Source organism: Austrofundulus limnaeus, unplaced genomic scaffold (genome assembly GCF_001266775.1).
Source record: "Austrofundulus limnaeus strain Quisiro unplaced genomic scaffold, Austrofundulus_limnaeus-1.0 Scaffold1870, whole genome shotgun sequence".
NCBI lineage: Eukaryota > Metazoa > Chordata > Actinopteri > Cyprinodontiformes > Rivulidae > Austrofundulus > Austrofundulus limnaeus.
Window position 1 is genome coordinate 10,083 of NW_013954272.1, and position 18,551 is coordinate 28,633.

At 38.8% G+C, this 18,551-nt stretch overlaps 3 protein-coding genes across 3 annotated transcripts in view; 2 read left to right on the forward strand and 1 right to left on the reverse strand.

The window, feature by feature from the left end:
• The window catches only part of tmem50a (transmembrane protein 50A), a 5,415-nt gene extending 2,254 nt beyond the window's left edge, over window positions 1–3,161 (forward strand). Inside the window, exons 4-7 of the mRNA XM_014033848.1 lie at window positions 992–1,059; window positions 1,243–1,335; window positions 2,290–2,350; window positions 2,453–3,161. Of these exons, the coding sequence (XP_013889302.1) occupies window positions 992–1,059; window positions 1,243–1,335; window positions 2,290–2,350; window positions 2,453–2,498 (268 nt within the window). The 3' untranslated portion in view covers window positions 2,499–3,161. The remainder of the gene's footprint in view (window positions 1–991; window positions 1,060–1,242; window positions 1,336–2,289; window positions 2,351–2,452) is intronic.
• Window positions 2,953–5,819, reverse strand: rhd (Rh blood group, D antigen). Its single transcript, XM_014033847.1, has 10 exons — window positions 5,545–5,819; window positions 5,155–5,341; window positions 4,932–5,082; window positions 4,719–4,866; window positions 4,453–4,625; window positions 4,169–4,306; window positions 3,961–4,088; window positions 3,799–3,878; window positions 3,533–3,606; window positions 2,953–3,365 (listed from the first exon to the last, which is right to left on the reverse strand). The coding sequence occupies exons 1-10, from the start codon at window positions 5,687–5,689 to the stop codon at window positions 3,339–3,341; spliced, it is 1,251 nt and encodes a 416-aa protein (XP_013889301.1). The 5' UTR covers window positions 5,690–5,819; the 3' UTR covers window positions 2,953–3,338.
• Window positions 5,820–6,692: 873 nt separating this feature from the next.
• maco1b (macoilin 1b) lies at window positions 6,693–16,760 on the forward strand (the record flags this gene model as incomplete). Its single annotated transcript, XM_014033846.1, is given in 11 exon segments — window positions 6,693–6,776; window positions 7,706–7,847; window positions 8,110–8,236; window positions 9,239–9,362; window positions 9,627–9,805; window positions 11,879–12,437; window positions 12,861–13,019; window positions 13,119–13,301; window positions 14,165–14,285; window positions 14,427–14,601; window positions 14,700–16,760. Coding segments are annotated over 11 exon segments (2,052 nt in total). The 3' UTR covers window positions 14,903–16,760.
• Window positions 16,761–18,551: the final 1,791 nt, after the last annotated feature.

The window sequence follows — 18,551 nt, forward strand, 5'->3', positions numbered from 1 at the left end:
GCAGATGTGGCAGTGGAATGTGTCAAAGCAGTTTGGAGAGAAAAACAAAGTAAACAACAAAAAAATAGAGAAAACGATTAATCGATTATTAAATTAGTCATCGATTATTTTAATAATCGATTAGTCGTCGACTAATCGTGGCAGCCCTACTGTCTGTGTTGTTACCTACTGTAGCAATGCTACGTTTATATTGCCTTCATAATTACAAAAGAGTGGAAAAGAATAATCTGAGAGGGTCTTTTCAGTGACTTGGGATCTTAACAGTTGTTTATKTCAGTAGTGCACATTGTTCTTTTTACAAYATGTTATTAATGTTRTCTTTCCAATAAAACGTTTGTATTTATCACAGAAATGTCACAGGCACTTTAAGGTGCAAACATGYAGAGTTTCCGAAGGCTTAAAGCCCCATTATTGTGTCATGTGTCATCACATGACTTCATTTTGTAGTTTCAGTCATGTGATGTCAAGTCAAGTGTTTTCTCAGTTTCTGTTTARTTAGGATCTCTAGTGTCAAGGTTCTGTGACGGTATAACATTTTAGACAACTTTTGCCAACTTCTGAAAATTTTAAAGAAATCTACTTTATGGAATTTTAAAAAATCCATTGGAAGCCTCTTAGCCGTGTTCATACTGTAATGCTAACAAATTGATCAAATGTATAACTTCATTAGTAATTTAGAAATAAAAAAATTAACACGTCTAAAACGTAGTGTGAGAGAGCCTTTAGATACGATTGACTCCAGCCATCATTCATGGCAAGTTCAGTTGTTTTTGCATGGCTGTTCTCTGCTTTGATGTGATAACAAGAAGTCTGCATGTCAGCTGAGCAGTGTTTTGTCTTGTGCCCGCAGCTACCAAATAAATGTTTTTCAGTCACACATTAGACTTTTCAGATTAGGGTTTGAAACCTTTGGTTTGTATTTTATTTAAATGACCGCGTTTTAGAGAAGATGGGTTATGTAATTTAAAATTTCTTCATTATGCTCTTGTAGGATAAACGCTGTTTCGAACGGCCAAGTGAGAGGAGACAGTTACAGCGAAGGCTGCTTGGGACAGACAGGTGCGTGTGCGTTTGATGAGTTCCACGAAMTGYTGATTTTTGTCARTTTTCTTACTATAATCCAARTCATATCTATTTTTATACCTTATTTTTGACTAATATTTAGTATTATCTTCACAACTTAAGAAATAAATTTACTGTCTCATCACCAAGTAACCCACCCTTCCTTATCTTGTCTCGCAGGYGCTCGAGTGTGGCTCTTCATTGGCTTCATGCTGGCTTTTGGCTCCCTCATTGCCTCCATGTGGATTCTTTTTGGAGGATTCGTAGTGCCTCGTAAGTGCTGTCTGTCTGCTTAGCGCAGTGGTTTGCCGTCATTGCTCAGCTGTCAGTTTAGGGGTGTGACTTGAAGCATTTTTTAGCACTGTGCATTAGAGCTGGGTGATATGATCAAAATTTTATATCACGGTATTTTCAACATTTTCACCGCTTTCACGGTATTTGACGGTATTTTTCTTTTCATCACAGCTCAGCTGATAATAAAATGTACAAACCCTGCTTACTGGGTTTTTTTTCTTTCACTGTACCTCTGTCTGTGTCGCTGTTTYCCTCCTCTGTGTCTGTTCTTCTCTGACTGGTGGTTGGAGACAGTAGTCATGCATTTTGGTCCAGTCGTGAAGGAGGAGGGTTAAGAAAAGATTATGATCGGGTTTATTGTTTTCTGTTATTTATTAAAGCTTATCAGCACGACTCACCTTGCACACCAGTCAATTCCAACTCCACTATGAACTACTTCCCTGTGCTTTTCACAATAGAACCACGTTAAGTCTCCATCAGCGTAACGTCTCCATATTAACTAACCACGTTAAAGCTAACTGTGCACGTCACTGACGAGGTGTTTACTACATTCAGCGACAGCGAAAACGGGATTTTTTTTTAAACGTCAGTCAATATAAGCTGCGGAATCGCCGCCCGCGGCTGCAACTAGCTGCTCCAAACGTTAGCATGCTAACGCACATAGTGGTGTAGCAAGGAAAAATGTCCCCCGGGAAACTGGCACTTCACTGGCAGCCGCGACGAAACGTTCCGCTATTTAAACCGGTATGTCCGGTATTCAGAAAATTCATATAACAAAAAACAAAAAAAAACGGTATTCGGTACAAAACGTTATACCGCCCAGCACTACTGTGCATGTCTTGAAACTTTTGCAGAATGTTAGAGTGTGATGCAGCAGGGAAATAAAATGTTGCGAAGATTTATAATCTTGCTGTAACTGCTCTGTTTTTGCAGAGAAGCCTGTTGTTTACCCGGGTATCGCCATTTTCTTCCAAAATGCCTTCATTTTCTTTGGGTAAGTTGAGTCTTAAATAGGATCTTCACTTTATTTCATTTAGGGTAAATCACTCTGCAAATAGAAATATGGTGATCTTAACCTTCCTTTTCCTTAATTTAGGGGTTTGGTCTTCAAGTTTGGGCGCACAGAGGATCTCTGGCAGTAACGGACTGTATGTGACTTCATGTCCATAGTTATACACTCTACTTTCTATACTGTATGAAAGCTCAGCAGTTAATTACTTTATACAAACACTTTTTTTTGCTTTCATATTACGTGTTTATGTGCTTTGCTGTAAATTAGCTAAATCACATCTAAGCACAAATCTTAATAGATTTCTTGAAAACTGAAACATTTTTAATGGTGGCACATCTTTAAATGTGTCTGTTTGCACTCGGACTGTGTAGCCATGTTGTTTGAAATGGTTTACAACATGTGTATAACAGATTGTATATATTGGAGCTTTGCTACAACTTTCCTGTGGGGTAGACTTTCTTCTGTTTTATAACATTATTTAATTTAAACAATGACTGAGTGGGATTTTAAGGCTGTGTGGTGCAAAGTTTCATAATACATTTTTATTAAACTTGGCCATATGGGAGCATTTCTTTTTTTTTTTCTTGTAATAACACTTCATCAACTCTGAAATTATTCTGATTTATTGAATTTTATAAGCCCACACTGCAGAATTGAAGTCAGGAGAGGGTTTCACAGCAATAGGGTGTTGTTGATTTAAAAAGATTTGTATTTGGGTGCAACACCTTTCCATTATTCCTGTAAAGTTGATCAGTTTCTTACATGTGCAGCATTAAACATCCTGAGCAGTAAATCTGTCTGACATTCCTCTTTTCACAATCTAGTCCATTGTCACAAGCATTTTTAACAACTACATTTTCTAAAAGTAAGAAAAGTGATATAAAATTATAAACAGTGATTTGAATTACTCCAAAATTTGATGTATTTCCCAAGATGAGAACATTACTTTTCCTCTTCTTTCTTGCTGTACCTACTTGCGCTCTGCAAGGTGGGGAAACTGGAAAAAGAACACAAAATATGTTCACAACAGCTTCATAAATGTAAACCAGTGTAAAGAAAAATGGAAAATGACTGTTGTAGCATAATTTGGCATGTTTGCAATAAAAAATATGCATCTTTAGACTTTTTATTTTGCTTCATAAAGGAGTAGTTTTGAGTGTATACCTCCCAGAAAGCTTGATCATCAAAACATTTCTTGTTTTGGGGAGGTCTCCAGAAGTTCCATTTTAATAGAAACCCTTTAAATGAAAAACAAACAACAACAAAAGGGAATTTAAAAAAAAAATATATATAGACAGTATATTATTACTCTGATTAAGCCGTGTACAAATGGCAAAACTAAAGTTATTATCTTGTTAAATTGTTTCTAACAATAAATAGCTATCATTAGCCTCCACTAATAACAGAAAGCTTCTTAAGAAGAGACACACCTGTTAGGATTCCCATGATCAGACTTATGGTGACGGTGATAAGGAGAGCAGAAATGTGAAACACAGCAAATCGGATCGCCCTGAAAATTCAAATCAAAAAGTTACGCAGGTGCTGTCACACTTCTTTGTTTGTCAGCAGTAACCTGCTGGTTGCATTCTTACACTGTGTGATCATCACAGTCTTTAATCTGCAGGACCAGTTGTGCGAGCCATCCAAGCAGACCTGGGAGTCCGTGCGTGCTCAAGATGGCACAGGTGTCGTGGCAGTCAAACGCAAGGAGCATATGCGTCTGGAAAATAAACTGTGCTTGTGATGTCGTGAATTTTCTCCTTTAAAGAGAGTGATCGTCTTTATGTGGTTATTAAACACCTTAAGATATTTGAATCCGATAGTTGATATAATGGCTGCGGTGAATCCGATTGTCATGGCTTCCCAAGGCTGATGTATCGCAGAGATCGAAACCCCCACAGCCACGCCACCTGCCAGGATACATGACTGCAACTGGACCTGACGAAGAAGTGAAAACAAAAGCTTGTGTAAATATCAAATATAGACGGACGCAATTAATTTGTGGGTGCTTTTGCCATAGTTATAAAATTTTACACTGATTTTGAAAGTGAAGCTGTGTTGCTGTTTGAAGTGTGGGATCATACCAGGTTGAGTTTACCCTTCGGGTTGCAGAGCACAGACACAGCAGCTGCTGTCACAGCACTAACAGCCAGGGCCAAATAGGTGCTGCCCTCAGCCTCCAGCTTCCTCCAAGGAGTACGATCATCCACAAGTACTGCGTTAAAACTGGGCCAAAACATCCAGAGAAACAAAGTACCTGGAAAACAAAGACACCACCCAACAAAATGTTCATTTTGGAGGTAGAGATGCAGTCTTAAATAAACATTCAGGAAAAGAGCCTGTCAATCACCCAACATGGAGAACAATCCGGATTTCCTGTCAAACTTCTCCTTTTCAAACCCTTGTTTGGAGTTTGCACGGTTCAGGATGGCCGTCAGCATGAGTCCAAAGAGGGCCCCGAAGACGTGAAGCAGCATGATGCCGTTCAGAGGTCTGACCTGATGGCACGAAACACATAACTCACAGAAAGTACAATTTAGGATTGAAATTTAAATCTGCTTACATTCAGGAGAGTCCGGAGGAGCCATTCATTCAGGGCAAATCCTGACACCTCCAGCAGGGCGATGAGGGTGAGGTGGACTGGGTTAGTCTTCCCCAGCACAGCTCCAATGGAAATGAGGGCAGAGGCCGCATACAACTCAGCAACAAGAACACTGTATGAATGCATTAGACATTTCTTTAACCCTGAACAAAACTTGTTTATACACTTAAAGAAGACATCCTACCTTTTTAAATCAACCTGTATCTTTCCTCTGTAATACCAGAACTCAATGCCATTCAGTATAATTGCCCATTGGGTGGAAATGATCGCAACAAGGAGGCTGAACCCGGAGCCACTGAAACCATACCGAACCAGAAAGGTGCTCAGGAAACCAAAACCCAGAATGATCATCACATTCACATTCTGGTACTCTGCAAGAGAAAAGCTCTGGGTCATAAAAACTGGATGCACTCCAACAAATTTAACTGCCTTAACGACTGAATGTTGATCTAACTTGGGTTGACTTTGCTATTTGACGCGTGCAGGTTACTTGAAAACACATTATCCATCACATTTAGGTTGCACTAATTAAATATAAAATGTCCTATTTTAATTCCAAACTATAAAAACTCACCTGAGTATAAGTTAATGAAGGCATCCCTGTCAACTGTTTCCTTGATTTCAAAGTAAAAGGCAGCTAAGAGGATGAATCCTGTCTGAAGACAAAGCAACAACGGTGCCAAGCGGGAGCGCAGACTTGGAGCGTATTTAGGAGCCATTGGAGATGTTTTTTTCTGTGCGCTTCTACCGCATCTGACGCACAATCAGTCGCAAAAACGACGGTTTGAAAGTGGGCGCAACCTGCATGGCTCTTTATCAGCTGCTGGACACGAGGACATGTCTGTCTTAAAGAAATCAACAGAAGAAGGCTGAACTAATGTGAATGGGATTAACAAGCAAACATATGACATTTAAAAAAGTAATATGTTTTCTGTTATAACATTTCAAAATTTATTTTTTATAACCTGTTTAAGACAAGGCATTGGATAAATAAAGAACCCCACGTTTTAAATATCATATGAACAGTCAATTTTATATCATAGTAAATTATAGCTTTCCTTTAAACCTCTACATTTGCTTTCACAGTGCACCAAAAATCGCATTTACGGCCTTTGGCCAAATATGTATGTGAACTACTCATAAAAGCCCTGATATAAATAGCCTTGTATGTTAAAGTGGATGTTTTTGTAAGTGACACAAAGGATTGACTGCTTATTTTCTCTTCATAATAAAGCATAGGCAAAGACTTTGTTAAAACCCGCCCCCGAGCTCATCTGACTGGTTATTCAGTGATTCCTTGATTTGTACACAAAAATCTAATTGGTTGATTGACCCGTCTTTCCTTACGCAGCCCTTACGCTCTCCCTCTCTTGGCTTGGACAGGGGGAAAGCGAACGAGCTGCTTTTCTGAAATCTGATTGGCTCTCGTCTTCGTCACTCAAACAAAGAAGCCTCAGCGGACAATCTGATTGGACATTCCATCCGTCTGACAACTGAACGTATGTAAAACACAACGCTGTCTGTGCGTATTGAGCTTGCGCTAACAGAAAAGAGGAGGTTCCCGAACAGAGTCTTTTATTTATTTCTTTGTGTTCAGCGGTGGGGGAAAAAAATAATAACAGCGACATAAACAGCAAGCATTTTATTTATTATTTTTGTCCGTATACTCAAGAAAACTGGATAAGGTTACAGCTGTTACTCGAAGGCCGAAGCCAAGGGGAGGAGGATGAAGCGGCGCAATGCGGACTGCAGCAAACTAAGACGGCCGTTAAAACGGAACCGAATCACCGAGGGTATCTACGGCAGGTAACTTACGGAGCCGCAGGAACAGGTCTTCCTCACAGTAGCATAAATTAGATGTAGTTTGAGCACAGTGAACTGCCACAGCTGGGTCAGACTGTTAACCTAGCTGAACTAGCTATGTTGTCGTTAGTAGGTAACATTAGCTGTTGGGCTAACTGTTCTGTTAGGCCCCAAAACAGCCTGTTTTGACCACTGTCATAGGATTTATTTACGGCAACCTTGACATGACTGCTTTTAACAAAACATTACGGGTCAACTCTTGTCCCCATGACTTGACAGGTCGGTCCTGTCAAATCTTACTGCTTCCTGTTTTAGTAAATCTAACTTCGGTCAGCCTGACTCCTGTGAGGAGCTCCCTGGTGTTGTTCAACTGAAAGGTGGCTGGTTCTGACAGGTTCTACCTTTGTGTGACTTCCTTATATTTGATCGGCCGTCACATGAACATCAAGGTCTAAAAATGTCTCTATTAAAAAAGCTCACAAACATCACAAGTCAGCTGTAATAAAACGTCTTTTAAAAATTACTTTTAGCTTTAATAAAAAAAAATCACTACAGAACATAATGTTAGGTGATTAAGAGTCCTTTAAACACCAAAAACACTCAAATGGACTAAAGAATAGTATTTAGTGAGGTAAATCTACAATCCTTGGTAGGTTTGCATGACACCAACATACTCAAGTTAACATATTTTTCCAGCTCACTTAAAATTGCCTTCAAAAGTATGTCTGTATTTTATCCATTATTTAACATAAGCTGCTTGGACTAAGTGCATCACTCTCATTTAATCTGCCAAACAGGCTACAGGCACACCTCTTACACTTGAGTCATCCCACACATAACAGTCAGCATGACTATACCAGGTAACGTGCTTGGAATGAAGATGAGCGTTGTTGTCAAATGAAATCTAATTTCTTTTTATTTCCTTGTTTTAGTACCTTCCTGTACCTGAAGTTCCTGGTGGTGTGGGCACTGGTGCTGCTCGCAGACTTTGTACTTGAATTCAGGTTTGAGTACCTCTGGCCTTTCTGGCTCTTCATGCGGAGCGTGTACGACTCCTTTAGATACCAGGGACTGGTGAGTAGTGATGAATGGGTATTCGTAATGTTTTAATGGAAAGTAAACAAGAACAAGCTTTTCAAGAGCCACATATGATCTTTGAGAGATCGATGAGCAATGTGCCTTTTTCAAAACTGAGATATCTGATGTGCAGCTATGACATCATTCTCATTTCTAAGTGAAATAGTTTGCTTTTAATGTCTGATGTACTTAACTTGTCTTCTATCTGTTTTTTTTTTTTACTATGAAGTTAATAGAAATATCTCTTTTTTTATTATAGGCCTTCTCAGTATTCTTTGTTTGTGTGGCGTTTACCTCGGACATCATTTGCCTCCTCTTCATCCCAGTGCAATGGCTGTTCTTCGCTGCCAGTACCTATGTGTGGGTGCAGTATGTTTGGCACACAGGTAAGGCCTTCTGTGTTTGGCGTTCCTATTGTTTTGAAGTTTGGGAAGTAAATTATATTGTTTTTACAAGATTTATATAGTAAAGCAGATGCTGAACCTGTCTTTTGGTTGTGAGTTTTGTGTCCAAATCTTTTCCTTTTTTTTTTTTTTAGAAACAAATGTAAACCTAAATGATAGCCTATAAAAATGAAACATCCTTCTGAGCCTTGTTTCATGATAATGATTCCAATGAGTACCTAATGCTTTTATAAAAAGCAGGTGTGAAAGTGTTGTGTAAGACTCATACACATGCTGTTGTTCTTCTTACAAGTTGTTGATTTATTCCTCATAATTTTGCATGCTGTATGTAAGTGAGCAGCGCTCTGCGGATTAGCTGTCAGACTGATTTAGTGGTATCTGCCCGTGCTGACCAAAGACCAGGTGTCAGAGTGAAATTTTAGTGCCTGATGGGGGAGGAGAAGCGGCGTGGTCTCAGACATTCAGAACCAGAGGACRTCACAGGAGTATTAATATCTCGTGGCCCTCCACAGCTTGCTGTTGAATGTTTGGAGTGTGGTCCTGCCAAAAAAACAATGGGTAGAGTCTATATCCTGGAACATTGTATATTAATAATGACATGACAACAAAAACCTGGTAGAGAAATTAAACATTTTCACAGCAGCATAGTGTACTGTAGTTACTCGTTTTATGTGTGARAGTAAAACAAGTTGTATTCATCAGTTCTTTATAGACTTGATTAAAGTTTGGCAACTATTTTGTCTGACACTAATATAAATTCTGTATTACATACCTGTTTAACTCACACATTTGGTAATAATGGTTTAGATAAGAAGAAACACGTGCATTTCTTCAGTTTGATGCAACATATTCCTAAATTGTTGCTGTTTTATTAAAGAATAAGTAAATAATAACGTATTTTGTTGAATAGCTGCTGTCATTGTCAGAGTTCAGGGTTAAAATGCAGTCCTGACACCTTTGCTGTGCTTTGTGTTGTTTGTCCAGAGAGAGGGGTGTGTCTCCCCACCGTGTCTCTATGGATACTTTTTGTGTACATAGAGGCAGCCATCAGATTCAAAGACCTGAAGAACTTTCATGTGGACTTGTGCCGTCCTTTTGCTGCACATTGGTAAGCATCTGTTTTATTTTTGGCAGAAAAACGCAACAACTTCAACCACAGTTGATTGTTACTTTTCTGGTTTACAGTTTTATTCATTTTGCTACAATGTTACAATACGCAGAACTGAGATCTTTACAACAAATAAGACCTACTGTGATATGGCTGCTTCATGATGAATTCTCAAAAAAAAAAAAAAAATCCTACATTGAAAACCTGTGTTTTTAGTTAGTGATTCAGATCTGCGACTGTTGATTATTCTTTGTTTCTTCGTAGCATTGGCTATCCCGTGGTCACCTTGGGCTTCGGCTTCAAGAGCTACGTCAGTTATAAAATGCGCCTGAGAAAACAGAAGGAGGTGCAGAAGGAAAACGAGTTTTATATGCAACTGCTACAGCAGGCTCTGCCTCCAGAGCAACAGATGCTTCAAAGGCAAGAGCGAGAAGCAGAAGAAGGTAAGTTTTAACCCTCTGGTGTGCTGCTTATACATCATAAGCTCCTGATGCTGACTTGGGGTACATAAAATCCCTTCTGTCTGTCACTGCAGTTGTTATTGARTCTGTAATGTTTTTTTGCACTTCATCAATGTTTCCTGTTTCAAATTTGTGGTTGAGTCAGCAAACGCTTTTTTTTTGTAAATAATCTGCTGATACAGAAACATGAACTATATTAGGTTATTAATTCTRTAGTTGTTTTATTTCATTCATTTCCTGTAGAATAGATTAAAGAAGGAGAATGAGTAGTTGGAGTGTAGTTCAAAGCAACAGTAAGCTGCTAACTGAACAGACTAATGTGAAAACAAGAGGGTTGTGGTAACTGTTGATTCACTCACACAAAACACACACGTCCACACATAGGTTATTGCTCCATCCTCATACTGTATATTGCAATCCATGAGAAAGGTTCAAGGTTGCACTGCTGAGMCAAATTTTAAACATTAGGCTCTAAAAACTTTATACATTTAAATAAACGTTTACTGTCYGAAGCCTCAAAGATTAAAACAGCATGAATGTTATAGATTTTTTATGTGCTGATGACAGCAGAAGATATTGAGGGCAGGTGTGTGATTGCTGCGGTGCTTTGTAAAGTTTCATGCCAGCTGAAAGATACAAAGATTGCACTGTGGGTATCTGTGCTGATGYAAATGAGTCATCAGATAAACATATTTAGTACTGATTATTATCTGACTATATTCTACCTTGGTGCATTTACAGATGAAGAAGTCTTAAATSTGTTAACATACATCTGCAATGTAAACTTCCTCTTTAATCCAAGTCTKTGGCTGCAGGTGCACCTGTTGCATAGTTTAAGCAAACACACTGTGCACAGTGACCATGAGCGCTGTCATTGGCTGTGATAGATAAAGACTCAAAAACAGTTCTAGTTCGTTTTTGTTTGGGGGCGGCTGTGGCTGAGCGGTGACGGGGGTCGTTCCTCTAATGCAAGAGTTGGCTGTTCGATTCTACCGCTATTTGGACCTATGTTGGACTGTCCCTGAGCAGGACACCAAACCCCCACTGTCTCTGATGTGTGTTCCATCAGTGTATGAGTGTGATTTAAAGCACTGATTAGTCTGTATAAGTTGATTTATCTGTRTTAGCTTCGTAGAGAGATCTAATAGATTGCTAAATAAATCTGAGTGTGAATGGATAAATGAGGGCACAAATTGTGTTGTAAGCACTTTGAGTATCCTGTTTGGATAGAAAGGTGCTATAAGTAGAGTCCATTTACCAATTTTTTTTAATCTTTTTTTTAGTTTTTTCTAGAATAAAATATGTTTTTAATTAGTTGACCCATAACAAACAGATTTACAGAATGGCATAAACTACGCATGAATCCTCTCAGTGCTTACAGTGTTTGGATAAATTTTTTTTAAACGACTTAAAGAATTACATATCAAGATTTTCAATATAATTTAATGGGCTCATATCATGCAAAAACATTTTTTTAGCAAGTTTAGTCTTTCCCGTTGCTGCGTAGATGTCTTTATGTTCTGTTTTGGTCACATTTCATTTTAAAGTAGATGACTGCAATCAATCACAAAATTTATTTGATCAACCTCAAATAGCCAACATAATTTATCATCTACAGTTTKGTKGKCTTCATYCTCCTCTGGCTCTGGGTCAGACTCCGGCTCCAACATGTAAGGCTGGATGGACAAGTCTTCYCTTGTTGACAACTTTTAATTAATTTGTAAATAACAAAARTTTCTGTGTTGCTATATAGTCGTAAACCTCTCTATCATACTGGAATTGGCYGGTCTGGAAGCAGAAGGGGGGCTGTGTGTGAAACGCCTCATTTAAAGAGACAGCGTCAAAATGAGTTGATCTCAGACGCACCTCAGTAAAGGTTTGAAAAAGGGGCTTGTGGAGTTACAATAAGGGGGAATTCAGACCAAAACATTGCAGTTCCACTTTATCAAGAGCCCAACTGAATGATTTAAATGTGAAAAAKAAGGATTTAAAAGCACAATGTTTTTTTTAAGTAAGAGCATTTTGTACTTTCTTCTGCTTTCTTTGTTCATATAGCAGCAGCAGCAGCTAAAGGAATATCTGAAGTGGACACACCTCCAGTGTCACAGAATGGCGGCCCAGCCAATAAAAAGACAACGACGCCATTGCCTGAGCTGGAGTATAAAGAAAAAGGGAAAGAAGGAAGGAACAGTGCAGAGAATAAAAAGCAACACAACAGCATCTTGCCATCATTAGTGGACTCTAAAATCCCGGAGATGGAGTATATTGAGAACCATATGAACAACAAGAGACTGACCACAGAGCTGGGAAGTACAGAGAACCTGTTGCTTAAAGAAGACAACAGTTCCTCCAGTTCCTCCTCCTCATCCTCTTCCTCCTCTTCAAAAAATTACAAAAATGCAAGCAGCAATGCTGTAATACTCAATTCCTCTCCACGTGGTTATAGTGCCACCAATGGCAGTGTGCCCTCCTCTGCACAGTCATCTTCCACAGGGAAAAACGATAAGAAGCATAAGTTACCGGTGGGGAAGGGGACATCAGCGGGCTCCCACAAAGATCCAACAGACAACTGTATTCCCAACAATGAGCTGAAAAAACCTGAAGGACTTGTTAGGTAAGAAGAAAGCACATGCCTCATTCACAGTACTCTTAGTACCAGACAACTGTATTCCCAACAATGAGCTGAAAAAACCTGAAGGACTTGTTAGGTAAGAAGAAAGCACATGCCTCATTCACAGTACTCTTAGTACTTGTGTCTCTTTTTGTTAGCTCAGAAAAATTGTGACAGTTTTGGTTGTAGATTTTTCTGAATGACTGAGCATATAAACAACACAAGTTCAAACCAATATCTGCAGCATTAATGTTCACTTTAATATGTTAAGTTTTCAAGWCGTAGGCGATAWAAACCATCTGTTCCTTCTTCAAACYTCCAGCTCTAAAATRAAGAGCAGAATTTTAATGAAAAAAAGTTCCTTAAAGCTACAATCACATATTAAGAAATGTTTGTGTCCTTTGTTTATGCCTCCTCTTGGCCCAGGTTGGAGCAGGACATTAAAAAATTGAAGGCGGACCTGCAGGCCAGCCGGCAGGTTGAGCAGGACCTTCGCAGCCAGATTGGCTCGCTGGGCAGYGCTGAGCGTTCCATACGCACCGAGCTGGGTCAGCTGCGCCAGGAGAACGAGCTGYTGCAGAACAAGTAAGTTGTGCGACTCAGTTCTTGAGTCTAAAAAAGAGTGAAGACATTTAGACTCATCCCTCYGTTGGCTAATGTGCTCCATGTTTGTCAATGCGCCAGGCTTCATAATGCTGTGCAGGCGAAACAAAAGGACAAACAGGCTGTGGGCCAACTGGAGAAGAGGCTCAAAGCAGAGCAGGAGGCTCGAGCCACCGCAGAGAAGCAGCTGGCAGAAGAAAAGAAGCGCAAGAAGTTAGAAGAGGCTACAGCGGCTAGAGCAGTAGCACTAGCAGCAGCTTCCAGGTWGGGTCCATTCATGTGAAACTAAAGCTGTATTCACACTGCAGTCAAATCCAACGTTTTTACCCCCATGCTACACATATTGGATTGTTTCATGACCGTCTGAAYGTAACAAATCAGATTATTATTATTATTTTCAAATCCAACCCAGGCTTTTTCAGTTGTGGTACTAAATCTGATGCATATCTGATGGTTTTCAAAGCAACCACAGTGTGAACACTCATGTCGCATTTCATCCGACTTTTACATCAGTGAGGTGGGGGTGAGCAGATCGATCCAAATAATAATTATGATACTAACCTTGAGTCATGCAGTTTAAATATTTTGCTTGTCTTTGTTCTTTWAATTGTCCATGTCCTGCATGACTGAGAACCCATAGAAATAATGACAGTAATGTTTGTCTCAAACTGTATCGATAAAGTTACTGGAGCGATACGTTACTTCCTGTCTGTCACTCCCATTCCAAATAAATAAAATGCTGCACCGGAGCATTCGGTCATAGTCAGGTTAAAATGTAAACACTGAACTAAACAAGYRTGTCGGATAATTTTTTTWAATTTGCTTGGATTKCGCAACAACTTCMRAATTGACATGCTAACATGTAGCRTCCATATTCAGCCTAAATGGTGAGCTGAATGTGACTTCCTGTTGTTTACTGTGCATGTGAGTCGCATCAGGGCCGCGAAGAGTTCACACTGGAGTCAGACGGAAGTCTCATTTAAAATATAACGTGAACRTCCACGCAAAAAAAGTCGGGATTGAGCATTAAGACCTGCAGTGTGAATGTAGCCTAACATAAACAAACTCATATTCAGTCAAKGTTTAGTCTTCTTTCGTACCTCATTCTAGTAATTTCTTTTGCTCAGAGGAGAGTGCACAGACACGCTGAGGCGACGAATCACAGAATTAGAAACGGAGTGTAAAAAATTAACAATGGACATCAAGCTGAAGGAGGACCAGATACGCGAGCTTGAACTGAAAGTTCAGGTAAGTTTGTTTATTTCGTTTCAGCAGCATTAAAAACGACAACAGTTTCCGTTTCTGTGTATCATAGCCTGTGTATAACAACTCACAATTTTGAAACCAGCCACAGATATCTACTAGTCTGACCACGACTCTTTCTCCCAGGAGCTTCATAAATATAAGGAAAATGAAAAAGACACAGAGGTGCTGATGTCAGCGCTGTCAGCAATGCAGGACAAAACCCAGCACCTTGAAAACAGTTTGAGTGCAGAGACCAGGATCAAACTGGACCTTTTCTCTGCACTTGGAGATGCCAAGAGGCAGCTGGAAATCGCACAAGGTTTACTGAACATTCTTAAATGTCTAATAATTATTGCATGTAAACCTTCCTTTTGTTCTGGTCTCTGCTGTTATCTGACCCGATTCGTCTGGCTTCAGGTCAGATCCTGCAGAAGGACCAAGAGATCAAAGACTTGAAGCAGAAGATAGCCGAAGTGATGGCCGTCATGCCCAGCATCTCTTACACAGCCGACACCAGCAGCATGACCCCCGTGGCCCCCCACTACTCCTCAAAGTTCATGGACACCAATTCCTCCGGTTTGGACCCCAACGCTTCGGTTTATCAACCCCTCAAAAAGTGAACGCTCTTTCTTTCTTTTTCTTTTTTTTTTTTTCCTTTTCAGCCCCCTCTTCATTCATTCGCTCTACATTTTTAATTTCTCCTGCCGGTTGAGAACTTTTTCTGTTCTCTTTTTGCCACTTCAGAAGGATGTTGTATTATGTGACTGTGTTTGTTGTAGTTAAAACAAAAGACAAAAAAACTTACAAACATCCCACATTATATAAAAAAGGCCCCAGTTTTATTTTGTTTTTTTGATTTTTAATTTTTTTTTTTCTAGTGAAACCTCACAGAATTGGGTGTGCATCTTCATCTCATACATGTTGCGCTCTCCCCTCCGCAACCAAGTTTCAGCTCTTTAGTCCTCGGGAGAAGCTGCCATATGTTTTCAATTTGATTTTACAGTTTATAAAATAAGCAAAAACATATCACTGTCACACATTTTGACTCACTGCCTAATTTATTCGTCTCATCCTACGACATTTGTACAAGCAGAGGAATGTCAAACACAGGAGGCACAGACATGCCTCCTGGATTTAATTTATTCTTTTACCCCAAAAATCCACAGAAAATTTGCTCTGCTTTGGCGTGTGGTTAAAAGTTTATTTATTTTTTATTATTATTATTATTTTTTGTGGTTCTTCGTTTACACTAAGTCTATTTCAAGGTAATGGAAAAGTTGGTGTCAAAAATCAGAAAAGAATCACTCGAGACAAAGCAAAACTTTAGCGYTTGTGACAAGTTTGGTTTTCCAGAAAACCAACACTTGGTTGTATTTTCTAAAAGTATTCGAGCTGGCAGAGAACAGCTCTGCATAAGGATCAGTGCCTTGAGTTGAGGACACGAGACACCGCTCAGAATTTCTGAAACCGTTTTAAATAAGCTGGGAAGGATAAGGACAAATTCCCTTCTCAGCGACACGCTTCTTTGTAGACTTCCTACTGATTTTCTCACTTGTAGGAAACGGATTATTATCCACATTCAGAGACAAACTGGCCAGTAACAAATCCAAAACTAATTTGCAGAGAAATTCTGTATGGGAAGAGAAACCTCCTCACGTGTCTGAGCAGAAGGTCTTTGCTGCTTTTAAACTCCAGATGTTTTGGTTCAGCAGATGCCCTGGTTTCTTATTTTAAAAGGGAAAACTGTAAAGATGGATTGTGTAGCATAAAGGGAAAGAAAAATGAAAATGCCAACTATAATGTTCCAGATAACATAATTTGATATTCCCACTTCAGTTTTGTGTGCCAAGACTGTACCGCCCCTTATCTCTAGTAACATGTTCAAGAATGTACTGCAAATACATTTGCTCTCATTTTCAGTCAAAAAATCAGTTCATGGGCGTCGAGCAGGAAGATAATTGATCTGTTTGTTGTAGACCTGTGTTGAAAGTAAGGAAGTAGAAAGGCACATTATGTTTTGTGAATGTGACCTTATTTACAATTTTGGACAGCCGACTGTTGTACCTCAGTTTTTCTTACTTCAGTTTCTGGTAATATTGTTCTTTTATTTATTTATTTTTTTGCCCCCACAGGAAGAAATAAGCTTGTATCTCATGTGGTTTCGCTATCGCCTGAAACAATCATTATTGTTCAACATCTGGTTTTCACCTACTGTATATGGAGAAACTTTTTGTTTTTCTTTTAATTCAGATTGCTGTTGTTTGCTTCTTGGAAACATTTTGAGAAAGTGACAGTTCAGTCAGTTGTTCAGCCAACTGGTTGGTGAACGAATATGGAAGTTGATTTTTTTTTTTTTGCTTGTTTTTTGTTTTCAATGCCCACAATCACTGTTCTGTTTTCTCCCAGGTCTGACCTTGGCTGCGCTCACACTCTGTGAGGTTTACAAGAAATAAACTTTTCTTTTTTCTTGCAAACTTACCTTCCTGTCCTTGTTGCTTTTACTATTTTCATTAATTATGTTTTAACTCTGCAACCTGTCCAGAGACCCTGCCCCTCGCTCTTAGCCCTGGATATGGGAGTGACCCCTGTGATCCTGAAGGGAAGAAGCGRGTATAGATAATGGATTAATCGATGGATGTTGTAACTCATACTAATAGATAATTTTTGGAAATGTTTAGTTTATTTAAAACCTCAACAATTAAAACATCATGTAAAACAATATTCTGCAAATCCTCTAACTGCCACCAGGGGGCAGTCTTGATTATGTGATGCAATTAAGAGAATAACCATTCACACAATCTGGTTAATAAATGTGAAAAGCCATTCTTTTTACTGTTTATGCCCCACTGTCCCTGCAAAAAACAAACAAAAAAATCCATTCAACTGTGACGAAGATATTTTATAAACATTAGGGCACATTTTGTTTACATTTTATAGTCAGAAAGAAACACTTTTATGTCTGTTTCATTGGTGGTGTTGACCTCTGAGCTTTTCAGTTTGAGATCAAACCATAAAAGAGAGCAAGTCACAGACCGCCACACATTTTAATTTCAGTGAGAAATCTAACCCTCTTTTTTTTAATCTTGAGAGAAGTCCTCTGCTCAGCATTTTGCCACATACCAGGCATCAACACCTGATTAACCTGCACAGTGAGAGAAATTAGGATAAAACTCCTCACTCCATTTCTTTGCATTCAACCATAGACGGATTTTTGCATAAATTTGGTTTCTTATTCCTTTATCTGAAATTTGGCTTCTTTAATTGAAGCGTGTGAAAATAACGGATTATGATTTCTAGGAGTCAGCGTTTGGCACAAATATTCTGCTCCAACGCTTCACAAATCTACATTTAATCAACTTTAAAGATTTACGACCTAACAAAACAGATTCAAATGATCTTATATGAGTATTTCACTTCTACACTTGATAATGGAATAATTGGTTAAAACATTTTTTGGGGGGCATCTTATAAGGAATGCCTGAGCACAGAGATAAAGTAGTTTCCAGTGCAATACTAATGCTGTGATAATCCGTCTTCAGATGTGATATATTTGGACAGCACAGCAAGTGCTGTCGCTTCTTACYGAGCATCAGATTGAAGATGGCAGTCATGTTGCTTAATATGTCCTCAGGGACATTTTAGCCACCTGAACTCTTGTCTCTGAGCTTGTTAAATCTGGTTCTGTGAGATTTTTTTTTTCGCAAGTCATTTTCCCAAGTGTTTTATTTAAAAGGTAATGATGTAATCTTAGTGTAATGCAGCAAAGAAATGATGCTTGGTTTCTCTTTAAACTCAATATGAACACCAATATTGCTGAAGATATATAAACCTTCAAAAAGTTATCATAGACTAATGCTTCAGAAGCTAGTTTTTTTTATTACTTTTTTCAGATTTTAAATGGACGGAAATCTTGTGATGCCTGGTTGACTTTTTGTTTTGATGAGTTCTGTGATCAATATTATAGAACTCAATCTACTCCATTGTTAATTTAAGAACAAAAGCTAAATTATTTGTCCAACAAGACACACTCCTTTATAACAATTTTGAGACTTCAGTCCTTATGATGCTGTTGATGCCTATGTCTGTCTGCATTTAATGGTCATTCATTCAGGGTATTTGAAGTACATCATCTGATAAAGGTGTATAATTTACAACACATCCATGGTATTCAGCTTGAAAGTTGATTTATTTATTTTTATTCAGGCACTCATCAGGTGAGCCTAATGCTATTATTAACAGTTATATTAAATGAATTGGGATCACTTAATC

Excerpts from the sequence above, each read along its gene's own strand:
- rhd (XM_014033847.1), bottom strand. The coding sequence starts at position 5,689 with ATGGCTCCTAAATACGCTCCAAGTCTGCGCTCCCGCTTGGCACCGTTG. Across the intron at positions 4,867-4,931 it reads TCCTCCGGACTCTCCTGAAT|GTCAGACCTCTGAACGGCAT; the intron begins GTAAGCAGATTT and ends TCGTGCCATCAG. Across the intron at positions 3,879-3,960 it reads GACTGTGATGATCACACAGT|GGCGATCCGATTTGCTGTGT; the intron begins GTAAGAATGCAA and ends TTGAATTTTCAG.